We start from the raw sequence: 19,918 nt of genomic DNA, 5'->3' as shown, positions 1-19,918 counted from the left end.
AAATGCATATACATCAGCCTACCATATTATATTTTGAATGATGGTTTCCATAAAATAATTGCATTTTAATTCATTGACCGAATTGCCTCAGTGGAAATGGAATTGACCCCAAATCTGTTTATTTGTTGGTCGCATATTTGATGACAGACGTCATGTAACCTCACGAATTGAGAATTATTCGTCATATATTTGTGTTGGTGTTCGGATGACAAGCCATGTGGTCATGTGGTCGATATCCCACGACCAGCAATGTCTCCATTTTGCATGCACATACCCTCAAATCAACTGATAGAATGTCAACCAGAGGTTTCAATGAGTACCAATGCACGACTTCGGATGACCACAAGTAGGCCTTCACAGTAATTCAGGTGATCCATTATTGACTTGGATAGCGTTTATAAAATCACCTGCTACTATTATGAAAATAATACACGTGTGAATTTCTTCATTTAAAAAAATGGCAAATTAGCGTTGCTCAGATTATGCCTACTACTAGGCTAGTGCATCTAAAATCATAGGCTATTCTATCCTCTAAACTGGGATAAAATTGCTTATAGCCTAGGTCCAAAATACCTGATGAACTTTAGCTGATCTGAGACATTTGGCATTTGACTATCTGAGACCAGACAAAAAACGCAGTAAAACTATTTTCTTAAGTATCTGAAAGGTAAAGTAGATTTATGAGAAAGGAAATAGAATCTGTATTTTCTTACCAAATATCCGTCTTTGTTTCCTACAGCATTCGGTAGCGCTTAAATGTTGGGCCCCTAGTGAAGCCTCTCTCTTTATGACGTTTAATTTCCTCTCCAACTCTAGACACTGCTGCCTTCAGATCTCGCGGAGACCGCCGCTTTTGAAGTTGGCATCCCGATCACTTTGGATATATTACATCTTCTATTCTTATTGAGAAGCAATTTCTTCTCTCAAAAACGCGCCCTGGAACCTTTCCTCTCCTGTCCCTCTCTATCCACCTAAGTTGTAAGTCTTACTTTATACTCAACGAGAACTTTAAAATAAAATACAACCACCATACGACTTATAGGAGCAGTTTCCCCCCTCTTTTTTTTAACAGGTCTTTCTTGCCCTTTTCCCAAAACATTGGCGATGGACAGTGGAGCCCCATATAAGGAGCTTACTAACTTGACCTTCAATTTGTCGTGGGGTTCCCGCCCACATAGACAGCAGGAAAAACAGGGACAATGTGCCGCACCGTCCGCAAGCGCAGCTGTGTGGAAATATTTAACATCAAACACTGCACAGCCATTTGTATGGCGCACTCATGTGAAAAGTTTTAAAAATGAAATCAGATTTACGCCTCTGAATTAGTATTTGGCATGTAGCAGGTAGGTATAGGCCTATAGCCTAATGGCAAATGTGACTAAGGATTCTGTCGGAAGCCAAAGCACATGAGCCCAAAAAGCACACGGAACAACCCACAGTAACTTTATTTGGCAAATGGGCTGCTAATGAAATGCTAATAAGATTCCACATCAAGTGACAGTAATAACAAAACAAAAACTCAGGTGGTGGGTTTTAGTCTATCAAGACATTATGGAGATTAACTAGGCAATTTAATAACCGGTCTACTTTTAATCTAAGAATAGACAAAAGGTGTGCCTAAAACCTGATAAGCGTGCGTAAAAGTCAAAAGGGATGTCTAAACAGCAATAAAACCTCCTTTAAATCTAAACGTATCAAACATACCAACATAGCCATAGGCTATTTAATAATAATAACAACATACCTACTTTGAATTTAAGAATAGACAAAAGGTGCGTGTTAAACCTAGGCCTTTCAGATAAGCGTTCATTATAGTAAAACATAGACAAAAGGTCTGCATAAAACCTTTGTTATTATTAAAAGTAGCGTACATAGATGTATATAGTTGAATCGGTGCCGAACCAACGCGTGGTTAGTCTTACTAAAATGAATGCACGGTGGTTTAGGCTTAGGCCTTATATTGGACGATGCATTTAGAAAAATCTTTGGCAGAATCTAAGCAAAATCTGAATTAAGACTACCCAAAATAACTAGGATGACAATAAAAGCACGCAAATTAAATGAAAACAAATCTTAATTTGGCATAGGCCACCTTTTAGTTTTACTATTCTCCCATATTATATTGGGGTATAGACATTCACATGCCTATTCTAATTAAGTTGTTGTTTGCATTTTATCTGTGAAAATATAAATAAAAACAGTTAAGAAAAAGGCATAGGTCATCTCAGAAAATTTGAAAATGTAAATTCCTTCCATTGTTTGTTTTAATTGTGTTTAAACACTTTTTCATCTTCATTGCAAAATGACAACGCCCATATAGGTGATGAAACAAAAACCGCAAAAAATGCTTGCTTCAGTTCATTTGTTGTCACTGCAGAAGGTGGGATAACACCTGCGTGTGAGGTTTGGACATGTGTAATCCAATATTATGTTAGATTCGTGGTTCAGATATCACTGTCTGATATCTTTTTCACAAAGCCACATTTGGAGATCTATTGGTTGCTCGAAAGAGAGTTGTGATACCGTGTCTGTAAATAAGCAGCACGTGCTCCAAATATGACCTCAACACTGAGTTACCAAATTTAGTAGTGAAAATCTGAAGACTTTAGCTATGTAGGCTAGGCTACAAATACATGGTTTGACACTTGTTCAATATAGATATGACAACCAAAGACAGTGAATTCGCCAGGCTAAACCGTAACCTATCATCTTGCTCTTTATTTTATTTTTTACATTCACGCACGCACGCACGCACTCTCTCTCTCTCTCTCTCTCTCTCTCTCTCTCTCTCTCTCTCTCTCACACACACACACTCAGACACAAGCAAACAATGGTGTCTGAACTTGGCAATTGGCTTTGGAAGTGAAAAGCAAATGGTGGAAGATGCGTAAGGATGAAGGCAACTTCCTCTTTTAAAATACAACGTATCCATAAATGTACATTATTTCAAGCAACATAAAGGCACATGGGCCTATAATCAGTCCTGGTGTTTCTTAAAAAGTCCCAGAGTAGGCTAATTTTCTTTAATAAAACTATTGTGTTTCATTAGCAACTAAAATGTTTGTATAGCCTACTGAATATAGCAAACATTATTGGCATTAACATTGTATTTACTCTTACTTGTACTGTTTCTAATATGTCGGGTAATTTTGTATTTTATCAATGCCTTTTTATTGGCCTATAGCATGGAAAACGACTACACACAATCCGTCGAACAATATTTTCATAAATAGCCTATGAAACAGTCGTTATTATCGGTTGGGAAATTATACTACAGCAACGTTGTAACAGCAAAAAAAAACTAAAGGCACTTTCTTAAAATTAACGTAGTCTATCCCATTTGCAGTTTCATCCTGAAATATCAGACGTATGATAACTCTAAAGACTATTGATCAGGCCAATACTGAAGCACGCAAATGTTAAAACCCTCGTTTTTCGATCAAGACGCTGAATGAACAGAATAACACTTTTAGGCAAACCATGGATGTTTTTGCTTACAGCACAGTTCAAAAAGCCTAACAGAAAAGCCGGTTTTACGCACAAACCTTACGCGTAAAAACGGACATGGGTGATATTCACTTCTTGTAGAACTAGGCTATCTATACCTTTTCTCTTGTTAATTTGTCCATCCCTAGACCAAGGTCTATTTAATATGTTAGGCTTCCGTTTCACCTAATCAGTCAATTATAACATTAACATGGAAAATATAAGGAATAAGCTTGAAATAGACTATACATTTTCTCACTACAAGGTTAAAGTGAAAAAGAAATGTCATAAACGGTGACATAAAAAATATCACACAAATCAGGTAAAACCATCCGAAAATATGGGGGAAAAAACAGTGATGCAGTTCTCACTAGGGTCATAGTTAATACGGGAAGAAGAATATCCTGTGTATGCATAGAAGGACATGACATGACATGCACTTAGTGTCTGTCTCGCTCTCTGTCGCTGTGTGTGTGTGTGTGTGTGTGTGTGTATTTTGAGTAGACATTACGCACGACGTTTTTTAAGACTTAGATTTCTCTGTCCTATTTGTTGTAAATATATCTCATGATAGTTCAAAACAGTAGGCTGAACTCAAAAACTGATTGAGTATCCGTTTTAGGACAGTGGATACGCAGAATGCACCTATAAACACAACAGAAAAGTTCACAAATAGTTTCTTCAGACCAATTTGCGGAATAGGTCATTTTTCATGTGAAGCAATGCTACGGAGCGCAAAGACACACACAGTAGGCTATTTATTATTCACATTCTCCCCAGCCAGTCTCCCTCCACAGAGGGAGGCCTTGGTCCCACATTCAAGGTCTGCATCAACACCGTACACAGCTCTGACCTTTGATCCCCACAGACAAGCCACCATAAAAGTGCCTGGAGACCGTCTCAAAGTCAAAACTATCTGTTGGTTATCCAATATGATATATGTCATACACTTACATATGTATTTTCTATACATGATACATTTAGCAGCTCCGCTTGGATGTAGAAGATGCAAAAGGAGGTTTATACAAACTAATTTGACAGAAAGGTGAAAAAACGCATTCAGCGTCTCAGTGCCTATAGGGGGATATAGCAATATGTTGTAGTATTTCTGCATTTATAATGAGATTAAGACATTGGGACTTGCCTACTTGAGGAATTGTAACCCTGAGACTAAATTTAAATTCCACTCGACTTGTTTGACAGCAGTAACAGGAGTATAGACAGTGCAGTCACACCTATAGCTCTGGATAAAGAGTCATTCCTGCCATTTGTACCACTTGTCTGCCCTGCTAAACATGCATGGCCCAAACTAGTGCATTTGACCTTGACGTGACAGATAGGCTTGTGTTCGGTCAGAGCTAGCTCTATAGCCTACCGAATTGTTTGGTAGGGTCACTGCAGCCTATTTCACTTTTATTTTTTGGAGACATCAAAATATGTAGGTTCTATTGAAGAACCGATCACGATAAAATCAAAACAATTAACTACATCTAAAAAAGGCTTTTAAATAAATATGTTTGTATAACGCAAATATGGTCAAAACCTTTGGAAAATGTTTATATTCTATTATTTGCCAAATGAATGTATACTATAAAGCCTATTGATGGCCTTTCGCCTACTCGTGAGCTGACCTGAGAATAATTGAATGCCTATATTACTCAAGTCAAAAGTGGTTGAAATAAATACTCTAATATTTTTTCAAGGTGAATATATTTGTGATCAGAGGTAAGCCTATGTGTTAATGTGAGAATCTGAATGCATTTCTATAAAGCTTTCAGTAAACTGAAGTTCAGTGCGAGAACTCCAGTTGTGTAAAAGCGTGAAAATGTTGAACACAAAGTGGTGGTTGCTATTGATGTTTTTGGCCTCCGGAACTGTAACAGCCCGATCCAATGGGTCTAAACCTATAACGACTGCGCTGAGAAACCAATGTTTTCACAACTTAAAGTTCCTCTCATAAAAGTCCATGTATTTAGCAAAGTGTATACATACGTGGTTGAAGTTAAATTAGGCCTACAGATTAAAGAGCAAAGCAAAACAAAGACTAAGGCATCCCTCCTAAAAATATCGTCATATTGCAATTTCTGATCATCGGCCTATATCACTGAACCATATTGTTATGTGGTGGTGCAAGCAGCGGGAAAAGTGTTTCATTGCTAATATATTATTTTATTGCATCCTCTTTGCAGCCTTGTAAAAGCATAACTTGCTGTGGCCAACTTGAGCAAAAAAAGGAAATATAACTGGATTTATTGTTAGCATTTCTTGTACCACTATACCTTATAAAATGATTTGCTTGAAATGTGAGGCTGAGAATCAAAAGGCACCATGCTACTTCTGTGAGTTTGCCTCGGGTATCTAAGTTGAATGCTTTTGCATTATTTTGTTGGTTGTTAGGATTAACAGAATGGTGTGTGCTCTACAGTTAGGCCTACATGCACACAAAAACGTCTACAATCCCTCCACTACTTGTTGCAATATTGATGTTACTCATAACTCCAACTAAATAATACCAACGAGGATAAATACACCAACAATATGATAACGATATAAAAGTTAACATATTTTAATAGACATAATAAACCTTACACATATGAAACATTCATGTAATTCATATTGGTATAGGCCAATTTATTCTATACACTGGATATAGATGTTACATAACACAGACAAAACGAAAATGTATCATATTGGTCATTCTAAAACACAGTTATTGTAAACATTCTTATTTTTATAATATAGCATATGCCTATTCGAAAGTGAGTTGGTTTCGTGGAGACAAACGGGTAACATATTGAATAACACTGGAGAGATGATCTAGAAAGAAACAGAGCAGCACAAGCTAATCAGGACATTTATATTTTCATGAACAGAATTCCTAGGGGAGAACTTATTCCAAATTATTTACAAACACTGTCACGTCGACAATAATACAGCTACTGACTATAGTTACTACTGTTGATAACATTAAACTCTACTTATAGCTTTCATTATGAAAAGTATTATAATGATAATAGAAAATATGTAACAGACAATAAGCAATAATCATCAATGCATAGAAGGTAAGTGAGTTTCAGTATTTGGTGTTGGAATGGATGAGCCCAAATAGAAATGAATGAATCCTGTTGACCACTTTCTAGACCTTTTTCACATCACACATTGGATATGCTATTCAAGCCTACATCTCACATTGGATATGCTATACAAGCCTACATCTCACATTGGCCTACTTCTCAAAACACGTATTAGACTTTTTTGTATTATATATCAATACAATAGAGTAGAGCTGATTGCAGTTCCCAGATTCATTGCTCTCATTTCTGCCCTTGTAGGGCTCCGGGACGCACTTAAACCAGAACATGTTCACCTACTCCATGATAACTGCTCAGTTATTTATACAGGTTTAAAGAGTGTTTACGAAAAAAGATATTAGTCTACATAAGCCACCAATTATTATTGCAGTAAACAGATCGCAGTCGATAAATAGTCATGACGGTACATAGGCTATTACTTTGCACCCAAGCGTCAAGAGAATCAGCGGATCATTCCGCACAGAAATAGCAGCATGTACCCTTGCCCACCCCTCCCCAAAACAAACTCAAATAGCTTATCGTAGTCCCCCCACTAGCATTTAAGACTGCAACTCAGCAACTTTGTGTGTGTGTTTTAGTGGGATGAGAAATATAATAGCAGATAATCGACTTTTGTAAATCAAAGTGTTGTAATTTACAAACAATATCGAAATGAAATCAAGAAAACGGCTCTAGAATGGATGGCTCTGACAGACGGAGTTGGCCATGTACGTCTCCTAGAGCACATGATTGATTGATTGAAAATAAATAACTTAGGCTTTTAATTGCATGCCCCAAAACCGTCTTATTGTCCACTAAGATAAAGAAAAATAGGGTGAATATGCTTAAGACCAAAGCCCAAATTCAACCTTTCATGACCGTTGTAACACTTGTTTTAGGAGTTCTGGGGTCGATCATGTCATGACTTATTTAATACTGGTGAAATGTAGATTGGATGTAAACCATTATGCGCCATAGCCATATTGATGCACCGTGCCTACATAGACGTAGCTAAGTGAACTCAAACTTATGAAACATAATTTGGGTCAGTTCAATCTTAACTCCACTCATGAGACTAAAAAGGTTTATTAATACATGCTATGCATTCGTACATTACATGTAGTTATTCTCTAATATTGACTTGACTCCAATAGTATGGAATTGCCCTAATCCGTAACTTTCTATTAGCTTCATATTCTCAACAAGTAGGCCTATGCTTATTAATGGAATTGTTCATGTCTTAAATCAAATCAATTTATAAACATCCGATATATATACTTTGATTAGTTACATTTGTTAGAAATGATTGTGAAATTGGTGATTGGACGTTCCGCCGTAGCGAATGAGCCACAATTGTGAGTGCATTGGTAAAATGATGGGAAACTACATAGCCAAAGAAATCTGTGAAAAAAGTTACAAATCCCAAATTATATTTTCCCCAATAACGTTAATTGAAACGTTGCGTTGCTTTAGACTGCACTGTGCCTTTCATTCCTGGGCGCTGACTAATTCCAATTTTCTATATCAAAGAACACAGAATATAGGGAAGACTATAAGCCCTTCTCGCACTGTCACTACTTGTATTGGTAAATGTTTTATGCGATTTAAGGTCAGATAAACATATTATTTGGTCTCTTGATTTATTTTTCAAGATAGCTATAGTGATAACTCAGATGAGGTCGTTTTGTTTCAGAAAATATCCTCCTTCTAAAGGACGCCAGACTTCATTCTGTGCATGCTATATGCCATCGAATTTGATTACACCAAAATAATCAACAGTATGTTTCATTGCGAATACAGCCTGCCTATATTCCTCTTTAAAATATCTCTCTCCCCGCTCTCTCCCTCTTAGAAGAAGGACAAGGCCTGCTCCCTAAGCATCAATCTCTTCTTCTTCATCCGCCGGTTCTGGAACCATATCTTAACCTGTTGGTCGCTGAGGTTCAGGCGGTCAGAGAGCTCCCTCCGCCGCTGTCTGGTGATGAACTCATTGAGCATGAACTCGCCTTCCAGCTCTGCCAGCTGGAGTTTGGAGTAGGGTTTACGTTTCTTTCGGGTTCGGGTGTGCATTGGGTACCACGGGGCGCCTGGAGAGGGGAAGAAGAAGTGGATGGGTGAGCATGGATGAGGCTCTATAGCAGGGCTCTCCAACCCTGTTCCTGGAGCGCAACTGTCCTGTAGGTTTTCACTCCAACCCTAATCTGGCATACCTGATTCTAATAATTAGCTGGTTCATAAACTGAACCAGGTTAGTTACAACTGGGGTTGGAGTGAAAACCTACAGGAGGGTAGCTCTCCAGGAACAGGGTTGGAGACCCCTACTCTATAGCCTATATAGCTTGGCATGCATCGCCAAAGGTAAGGTAAAAATCCTGCACTGCACCAATGGGTTGGTTCTACAGAGCTGATTATCCGTTTTTCAAAGCACAAATATATTTTGAAAGATTTTGTCACCAGTGTGAGCAGTTCCTTGCCCAGTCTTAAAGCAGACCAATTTACAAAAATGAGTGTAAAAATTCAGATTAGAATATGGACACAAACAAATCAGCTACATTCTACTAGTAGGTCTACTGTTTATCAATTTAGAATTTCACTAAATAATGCGTGGGACGACAGGGGGACATATCACATCTTTCTTGTAATTTGATTGCGGAGAGACACTAGCTATAATTCACAATACTCTGTGTCACACAAGGTTTACTGTGGCAGTTAAGGTCGACAATAACGCATGAATGTAGTCTCTCTCGAGCATGCAAGCATATCAAATTGCAAAAAGGCATGCAAACGAGAGTTCTTGTGAATAACATTATTTCGATGTATGATTTTGTTAAAATATTGGTGTAATTATCAACAAACTCTCAATAAACATGAGTCTGTATTTGCAGACTTTATCCTGAAATTCCATAGGTTGAAATGGTTCTAAATCAAATATTGTTGTTCCGTTAGTATGATCAAGACACCCTATTATTTTATTTTTTTACCACAAACAATATCGAGTTTTTATGGCGCTGTAAGTGTTACTGGTGTGTAAAGGCTGGTGTAAACGAAAATATGAACCCTTTCTTGAATGCTTCCCCTAGCGGTGCTCATCCCAATATGCAAGCCTCGTGTCAATTCATATTCCTAATAACTTATATAGACAAATCAAGAAATAAGATTTTAATGAAAGAAAACAAGCGTATAACATTCCATTGTTAACATCCAATAAAAGGCTATGTATTGTCGTATATAAATAAATACACTCACCTCCGCCCGCTGCTGTGCTTGGTGCGTGATTGCCAGCGGATGTCAACGCCTGAGCGATGCCTGTAGAGGCTTTGCTCCCTTCATTGAGCAGCGATGAACTGGAGTCAGATTCTAGGGATTGACAGGATGGCGGATCTTGAGTCAACTGCTCGACGCCATAGTCGTACTTGGAATATGTACCGTTGTTGCCCATTCCGTTGTGCAGTCCATGCTCCGTCGTTATGGAGGAAGAGGAGTCTCCTCTTGCCCTCTCTTCACGTTTGAGGTTTGCGCTTTCAGCGCAGGGTTCCCTGTTGCCTCCACCGTTGCTGTAAAAACATTTGCCTTCATCTTGCCTGGTGATTTCGCATGCACGGTTGAAAGAGGGGTTAATGGACATGGCACTACTAAAGTAGGGTTGAGGATATCCATTGCACGACTCCGACGCGGTCCAAGGAAGGGAGCATACATTGTCCCTTCTTGGGTAGGAGAGAGAGGGTAGACCCGCCAGTTGTCCCCCGGACGCTCTAAAATTGGGGAGGTAAAATGTGTCTCCCGTGTGAATGTTTACCAAAGGTCCCACAAACCCGGGATTAAGAAGATTATGCTCGCCCATTTCGGAGGGCCCGACCAAGAGCTTCTAGTTTATAGCAATCTGACATTTAACATAGTTAAACCGAGCGGCGCGCCTGATTGGTTAGACCAGGGTCACATGTCCTCACCAACTTGCCTTACGGAAGGTGCCACCCCCCACTATGTCCATGTCTGACCAAACAAAACATTAACTTCTGTATTACGGGTTTTATATGCTTTTTAAAATACTTATAAACATTTTATGCAAAAGGAAATCTGGGTTTTGTTTTCTCCTTATTGCATGTGCTTCAAAATACTCTACTCTTTCATTTTTAAGTGATGCCCCAATCCATTAATATTACAGGCCATCTTGATCTTAGTAAAGTTTTCCCAGCCTGCTTTTAATTTTTAATATGTCATTTAACAGTTACAAGGTAGCTGCAAAAAGGGCTGTAAGTGTTCTATTGTCGTCGTCCACCCCCCCCCCCCCCCCCCCCCCCCCCCACCAAATATCTACAATTGTTGGGTGTGCTTGTCCCACTTTCTTTTAGAGCAAATTACAGATGAATTGAATGTCATATAAAGCTGTGATGCTCCACTTTACGGGCCTGTTTTAAGGAACGACTGATGCCCACAGCCTCACTCCTCTCGTATTTACAGTAACGGGGTCAGTAGGTTGAAACCGTTGGCTCAGTAAAAAAATAAGACGATCTGCAATAAGGTTATTTTAAGAGCGTATATTTCAAATGATACCCATGCTTCTCTGAGGAAAAACGTAAACAGATATCCTATTAAACGTTCGTGGCCATGCACTGGGTAGCTTGGTATAAACTCACAATTATTTTAACAAGGTGGTCGAAGGAGCTTAAATGCGCTTCATTAGTCGAAATTAATTTTTATTAATTGACTTGCAACTGAGCGCCCCTGTCACAATCAAATTGAGTAAAATGAGCGATGAAGATTTATCAAAAATATTATTAGGTATCTGTATGATAAGCCTACTGCGAAACAAGGGCTCACAGAGGAATGGTAACATTTAATGGGTGACTGGCTGGTGCAATAAGGTGTTCCATTGTGGAAAGTGTTCCTCTAAATACAACAAGTTTAATTTAACTGCTTTAAGACTTGATTTTTGGTTAAGACAGGCCTACCCACTACTAATTTTAACTATTTACATTCCTCGTGTAATGTTGCTATTCTCTTAATGCCTGACAACCTTCACAGCTTTCTAATCATTGGCCTACTTGCCAAACGATAGCAATTACGTAAGAAGTCAACAAAACTTTGCTTATTATATAATTGCTAATGGCTTACCATTGTTATTACAGTGCCATAGTGGGGCTATGTTTGCATAGGAGAGAGATGAGTCGCTATTTTATCAATGTGTAAGAAACCTGCCTAGACATATCACTTCCTATAGAAGCCTTGGCTTCTGCAGCAGCTGCTGCTATGCGACAAAAAATTAATTATAGTAGCTTAGTGGTTAAGAGCGTTGTGCCAGTAACCGAAAGGTCGCTTGTTCTAATCCCCGAGCCGACTAGGTGAAAAATCTGTCGATGTGCCCTTGAGCAAGGCACTTAACCCTAATTGCTCCTGTAAGTCGCTCTGGATAAGAGCGTCTGCTAAATGACTAAAATATAAATGTAAATGTATGTCTTTAGGGATTCATATTCGTCAAGAAGGATGGAGAGACGTGGGATTGTAAATTAAGCCTAACGTCAACTTTGGAAGTTGGCAGTGCATTTGCAAGTGTATTTCACACTACGTGTATATGGCCCATTGAAACTTGAAATGGGATAATACAAGCCACGCATTAGAGCTATGAAAGGAAGGCTACTGAGGTCAGAAGCAGTTAAAATATAGCTTCAGTATACGTGAAATCCTTAATATTTGGGACATGCGAGTTGAAAAAGCGCCACAGGTCTGGAATAATGAAACTGCATATGAGATAGACATTCTGTCATTCCAAGAGTACGCATAGTCTGTTCTAGTTGTCAATCAATGTTTACTTTTTACAAATGAGACAAGACAATCGAAGAAAACAGAAACAATATCTGATTCCAGGCTAGTGTGTTTTTATTTTTAGGGGTAAATATAGAAATAATTCAACATATAGGTCTACAGTATGTGTATCTACATAAAGTGTTAATAAAATGCCTTAATATGTAGAGCATTTGCGTATTATGTGACACTATCCTAAAATTGATACTCAATTAGTTTGAGACTTGAGATAATTTTTTAGAGCCCATTGTTTTGAACTGCCATCAGATACATTATTTTCAAAAAAATAGCACGGAAAAACCTAAGAGTATTAAAATAAAAATCGTGCGTAATAGTCTCCCCAAAATGACCCTTTCCATAAACAAATGACTGCAAATGCAAATGATTGAAACACATGACATGGATTTCTTAGGCCTGTTTGTGGTCTTGTACTTTTTACATGTTTTTTTCTGCTTCACAGAACTAATATAGTTTGTGGGTCGTTCAAAACTGCCCATTATCTATGGGTCATTTGCCGTGGATTTTCCATGATCAATAGCATAGCCTTTGGATTAGTTAAGCAGAGTAGGCCTGCCTATATGCTGCACAAATTCACAAACTGTTGTAGGCATATTATAAATCATTATCACAAAAGGACACTACTCATCGACCTCCAGTCATCCACGGCTTCAGTCATTGCTCATATTAGTGTACTCCTACTAGGATGATATTGACCAAAGTAGCAAGGGGAATCTCATAACAACAGTTTATGATATCTAGGAACACTAACACACACACTAACACACAGGCCAATACATCTTTGACGTTTATGCTAATGAGCCTATCAATTTCTCAGCGCACACAGTGCTAATAACAAATTATGAGGTTAAAAAACAGTCAGTTTGGCAATCACGGAAGTTACCTTGGTGAAACATAAGATAGATACCCTATGCCCCATGATGACGGCCATTGAAAAAAAGGAATCTCTCCAAACCCTGACCTCTCGACAGGAAGTAAAAAAAAAAAAAAACATGATTGTGTATATAGAAGAAACGCAGTACTTAGAAACACCACGGGTATTTTCTATTGAAGACAAGACTCCGGAATCACATTTTAACATGCAATTGTAAAAAGGTGCTGAAACTTCCACGTTTCTCTCTCTCAAGTTCTTTCTTTCTGCTTTTTTAGTGAAGAACGCTATACCAATTTGCTCTTCGGCAGTTCAAGGTCACTGTCTAGTGCATTGATGTCTGCTGGCTCATTGACACAACTGTCTTGGAATCCCTCGCCATGTCCAGACAGGGGCAATAGCGTAAACAAAGAAAGTTTCCTTCCTTTGAGTTCGTTATCAGAATTACAGCCCCGTTGTGAAACTCATGAATGATTATTTTAAGTCCCCAAAAAAATCACACTGAAGCCAAATATCGATTTCAAACCTATTTACATTAGGCCACTATAGCTCATTCTTAGATGGTAGAATATAAAAAGTATCCCACTTGAGTTATCTAATTGTTGAGTAGATTTTTTTATTTTGTTTCTTGTGAGAATTAAATTATAGAATGAGTCAGTCTATAGCCTATATAGGTTTCTTACAGGCAAGCAAAGGCCAATCTTAATATTACATTGGCAATCGAAAAGAAACAAAATTGGTCGAGACAAAACTGGTTCTGGAATGGAATGTGAAAGAATTTAAGCTAAGGACTGAAACTTAAATTCCTTAATAACGTTTAATGCTGACGGGTTTCAGGGCGCCTTCGTCACAGCACTTGTTTGCATTTGATTGTATATTTATTATTTCAACATACTTGATCAACACCGCATCGATATATTGTGCAATTCTTCTTCTGCGTTTAACACAGATTACAAGGCTATTTTAAATGTAAACCACTTTTGATTAGTCTACAACTCAAAAACAAAGTCTATCTGATGTTTTTTCCCATAGACCTAATTGTTTTTTCTTCAGTCAAGTTCAATTGCGTAGCCTAACTACCAATTTACCCAGTCACCAATGGCTCGATCTGAACAAAATGGTAATGTATAATTCATTATCGTATAAAGATAGCTAAAATAATATACAAAAATAAAATGGCCTAAGCAGTTGGATTAAGTAAATAACACTCAATTATTGAACAAGGCCATATCGTCAATTCAAAATACGAAACCTGGATTTTGACGCAAGATCAACATTACCACACAATATAGGCGACTTCATGGGCACAAAATAGACCTTGCCTACTTAATGGGCATCGATTTGGAAAACATTAATACAGAATCAATTGCATCCTTACTACTGTCAATACATTATTTGGTAGGTTACTTTTTTTGTTAACCTAAACTGAATACATACAACGTGGCCTAAATACATCACCTGCGATGTCTTCAATGACTTTTGGAATTCTGTTTTCTATTTGATAGGCTATGGCCTATATTGCAACAGTCCGTGTTATTTGTTTGGTAAGGCACAACCGCATAATATGGACCCACATGCGGTTTTGGCACTGTGATGCAAATCTCATAAATCTCTCTCTGTATGTGTGTGTGTGTGTGTGTGTGTGTGTCATAAGGACTGCCGACTACCTGCCAATTTACTAATCCAGAATTAGTTATTACAATAAAAACTGTTAGTCATATTATGTCGCCAAGCATCGTTGCTTTAAGAAAAACTCTAACCTGCCATAATATCTTACAATATGTCCTATACTCCTGCGTTAGAATGAATCATCTGCAAGGAACGGCTGCAGCTATTTCTGATGCAATGTCTACTCGAGCACAGTTCAGCTGTTCAGGATAAAGGCATTTATTCTGGCTGACAAACTAGCTTTAAATCATGCAACATGACCACTGACACATGCTATAAGAATGTAAATTGAACAATTATTCATAAGGCTACTGTCAACTACTGTTGATAAAAAGGAAACATTTCTGGGTGGGTGGGTGGTTGGGTGGGTGAGGTGGTTGTTTGAATTAGAGTAAAGCAATATGTGATGGGATCTCTGATCATTAGCAAAACCATTTGATTAAAAAACAAAAACATGAGATAATGTTGTTCTTCTTCAAATTCTGCTCACCTGCTATATGCTGCGAAAGGGTGAATCCACAATCCAGTCTCCAACTTCCTGCTATTTCCATCCATCCACCACCAGAGGCTGTCATATTCCTTCTTCTCAGTGCTCAGCAATTCCCACTCAGGACAGCACACATTCACTCACTCATACTTGGGCCTAAACGCTGGTTGACTGACCATGACAGCCACCTTCTCTCTCTCGGAGTTATTTCCCTAGATCGGTCCGCACGGTTCTAATTTAAGATATTGACACAAACACACGAGTGGACAAAATCCCTGTTTTAATGTAAAATGTATCATGCAAATTATGTCAGATAAGACATAAGACCAATGACCGATTATGTCAAGATATTCAACAAAGATATATAACATTTGATGATTCAAAAACGATATTGTCGACTTTATAAGGAACACTGTTCAATTGTAGGCAGGCTACTCTAGAACTGAGACAAAAACAACAGTATTACGGTATAGAGGCCCTGTGATTTGAAATGTAAACAAGAAAGAAGCTCAACTACGTGGTTTACCGGGAAATAAAAAAGCGATATTTGTGAAAAGCCATTTCTAGTTTCTGGGAACGATGCCGAAATGTGCAATTTAACCTAGAGAGAATCTAAGGAATACGGATTACACAGCTCAGAAAATGCAACGTTAAAAACGTCCACTGAAAATACAGATGAAAGTATTCAATATTTCATAAAAATAAATCCATATTGTATTATATTTCATTGGATAAATGCTACACGAAAGTGACTATTTTACGCAACTAAACACGTGGGTAAAAGGCTAATTATTTCCTTAAAATGTTGCCACTTGTTCAGCAATTGTTTAAAATGTTTGTGTGTGTGACTTATATTCATTCTAAAAATTAATTTGTAGATTTTCAGATATTTGGTCTATAAGCGCAGTCATCGAAATCAAGCAAGAATTAGGCCGTGCTATTCCAATATGTCAAATCTATCAAAAGTGTGTGCTAAACGTCTCCATATAGGCCCATGTACGATTGTCTCGCAATATCTTCCAATGAAAGAGTTTTCGCTTGAAAGAGATATTTAACAAAACCATAAAATACTAAATAAAGAAGGCTACTCCTTCAGAAACTCTAAGGTTGTCTTCTACCAGAGCCTTATCTAGGTTAGCCTACTTCATGAAATTGCGGAAGCAAAATTAGTGATAATTCATAACCTTAGGCTACTGCACTCACCACATGCTAAAGTATGATGCACACAAAAAGTTAAATCGTAAGGGGACAAGTCTCATGGCACTAGTGTTAAATATTCTCTTTGCCATTATTAAAGTGCTTAATCTGAAACGGGGCAGGTATACGCTCTTGATATATAGCGATACAGTTCTTCACATCGATGTGAACTCAAGGTAGTATAACAACAGCCTACATACCTTCAAAATGATTTTATGGGCGACGTCTGTTTTCCTTTAAGGCAGATGCACAGCTCATCGCAATTGGCACACTTTAAATCTCGACTTGAAAAGAACGCTACACAGCTCAAACTTGTCGATGTCAAACGTGATGGACTTGCAAGACGTCTATGGTCTGTCTACCTGTTATCCACGCTCAAAATACCACACACTCCCAATGATGACTGTGTAAGTGTGCTGCGTAATTTAAGGTCTGGAGACCGGGGCGAGATTATTCTGTAAGACTGTCAGGCAAAAAATAAGGAAAAAGTGATATAAATGAAAAACAGGAACAGATTAAAATGCTTGGAATTTGGGGATGATATCAAATAATTATTGTGGGGGGACATAACCCCTGACAGTATCCTCGTTATATTATGGTAATTAGCAATAACCTACTGTCTAGACTATAAATACATCTTATATTGCCTTGCAAACAAACCGCGTGGCCAGTACCCACCCCCATCCCACCAGAGAGAGGATGCACATCCTTCCCTAGTTATGTCCCTAGCTGTTGTTATGTCAAGGTCAAAGTGACTGCATAGTCATGGTCAAGGGTAGCCAAGAAGTGACGTACAGACACAATAGACGAGGAGCTCGGCAGCTACATTCCAGCCTACTACTAGCCCAAAAACTTTTGCTTAGGCCTAAAGTTAATTTTACAAAATATCCAGCAACAGTTACGTCAAAAGAGCTATAGAAAGGTTTGTCCAATTTAAGAATTCTTAAATGCGTTTGGTCGGATCTCGTCATACAAGCAGCTAAGGCCTGTGGTTCAAGTAGGACGGATTTGCTGCGTTTTAGCAACACGACCATGGCACAGATTGTGTTACTATTTGAGCATATGGGCTACAATCCAACCAATGATATTCCTGTTTGTAAGGCATGCTACCAACCTCATACAGCCTACGATTCAATATTGAAACGGGGTAGGTTTTCATTTATCTTTTAGCCATAATACCAATTTAGGCTACTTTTTAACCAATATCAAAACAAGTGGTCACGCCGATGGGTCTGTTCTCAAAATGCCATTTCCATGAGCATATTTTTCGAGACAAAGATTCATTAGTCAACGTGATATTTGAAAAGACAACTCGTGTAGGCCTACGTCAGCAATACGTTTTGCTCGATTGAATTAGGAAAACTCAAGATACTTTAGAGAGCATATTTAAAGAGAAGTATAGCCCAATGATTGATCCCTCAAACTTGTGATCTAATCACATGTCATCCACAAGCAATCTTACCAATATGCCAAAAGTAATATCATTTAGGCCTATATAGTATTTAGTTGAGATTTTAAAATTAATAGCCTAGCATGTATTAGTGTAAAATGCACAGTATTCAAGAGATACTATTTTATGCACCACTAAACACGTGCGTAAAAGGATCACTATTTCCTTAATACTGCATATTTGTCATTTGTTCACCAATTGTTTCAAAAGCTTTTGTGCGACATTTTCATTATCAAAATTATATCAAAGGAAAATGTAGGCTATAAATTGCCTTTAGACAATAGATTAGAAGACTATAAGCGTCATGAGAATCTCACTGAAGTTAATAATGTCACGTTAATAACTTGACATTACAAAAGATTGAATAGCCAACGTTACAAAATTCGTTTGGAAAGTCAAATGTGATGTTTCGGTATAATCAACCACAATGGACCTTTATGTACTTATTGTAGATGATTCTTAATCAAGTGCATAATTTGGTATGTGTACCGTGTTTAAATGATCAAATAAAATAAAATACCAATTTCTCGAAATAATTCTCAAATAATGCACAGAAAGCTTATGAAGGCTTCCAGAAGAAATTAGTTCATGCCATATCTTGGAGCACAAATTAATGAGTGAATCAAATTGCTGCAGAGACTAAAAACGGAAATAATCAAGCGACATCAGATTTTTTCGCCTACTCTTAAAATGACAACTCTCTGCTAATAATCTACACAGACAATTCTTCTTTCGACAAAATATCTAGCCTATCATTGCGTTTTGACAATCATATTCAGAATCTGTAATGCAGTTAATTTAGGTTTCACGGAGATATTCTCACTTAACCTATAGACCGACTAAACCCGGCTTTTTAAAGTGATTTCATTGTCATGACAGTCTTCCATTATGGAATGAAGATAGTAAGGAGGCTCATTTATATCAGCTAGTCCTGAAGTAGATCGACTTCTCGGTCTTGAACGCAGAATTAATATGATGAAGACTAGTCAAAGTCAGGATTGGGTTTATCATTCTAGAATTGAAACCATCATTGAACATTTTCGGTTTAGGGGTTCTTAACAATTTAGTCCAGGAGTAGTCTATGCTTAGTGTCAGTGAAGCTGGTTACATCAACGGTAATGATGTTCAAAGAGGTAGGCCTAATGTTATCATATTAGGTTATGTGTGGCCAATTTAACTCACTTTTATCAAATGATTCCACGTGAATATTCGACGTTAGCCTACTGTTTATTTATCGAATAAGACAATTTGCCCAAAATGCATCATCATTTGCCCAAATAATATGAAAAAAGGTTATTATTGCCGTTTTGATTTTGGGTCCATCATTTGGTTAGCCTAAACAAATGTTCAAATGCTTTTCTGATTTGCGCAACATTTGGGCATACAGTCTCAGCTCTCATCAATCAACTAATTGTCAATGTGCAATATCTATTCTCAACCAGAACTCAGGGTAGACGAAAATCCAGGACATTAAAATGAGTATGATATGTTACATTTAGTATGGTACTGTATGCATTAATTTGTGGATGTCCATCATCCATTTTGTACAATATGTTACGAATGTATGATATGTTACAAATTACAATTAGTGTTATGAACTGCAATTCATACAATATATTACGAATTTGCAATACATATATATCAACACCATAGTACCCTCCAAGCTCATCATTAAGATTGAGGCCCTGGGTCTGAACCCCACCCTGTGCAACTGGATCCTGGACTTCCTGACGGGCCGCCCCCAGGTGGTGAAGGTAGGAAACAACCTCTCCACTTCGCTGATCCTCAACACTGGGGCCCCACAAGGGTGCGTGCTCAGCCCCCTCCTGTACTCCCTGTTCACCCATGACTGTGGCCAAGCATGCCTCCAA

General features: G+C 38.0%; 1 protein-coding gene across 1 annotated transcript; it reads right to left on the bottom strand.

Annotated features, from left to right (window-relative positions):
• Positions 1-7,626: 7,626 nt before the first annotated feature.
• Positions 7,627-10,444, bottom strand: LOC311138436 (homeobox protein Hox-C12a-like). Its single transcript, XM_084173117.1, has 2 exons — positions 9,804-10,444; positions 7,627-8,644 (listed from the first exon to the last, which is right to left on the bottom strand). Exons 1-2 carry the CDS (start codon positions 10,396-10,398, stop codon positions 8,406-8,408), a joined length of 834 nt encoding a protein of 277 aa, XP_084029243.1. The 5' UTR covers positions 10,399-10,444; the 3' UTR covers positions 7,627-8,405.
• Positions 10,445-19,918: the final 9,474 nt, after the last annotated feature.

The sequence above is a fragment of the Coregonus lavaretus genome (genome assembly GCF_964263955.1).
Source record: "Coregonus lavaretus genome assembly, chromosome: 12".
NCBI classification, from domain to species: domain Eukaryota; kingdom Metazoa; phylum Chordata; class Actinopteri; order Salmoniformes; family Salmonidae; genus Coregonus; species Coregonus lavaretus.
The sequence above is the reverse complement of the archived record's forward strand: the minus strand, read 5'-3'. Positions and strand labels throughout refer to the sequence as shown.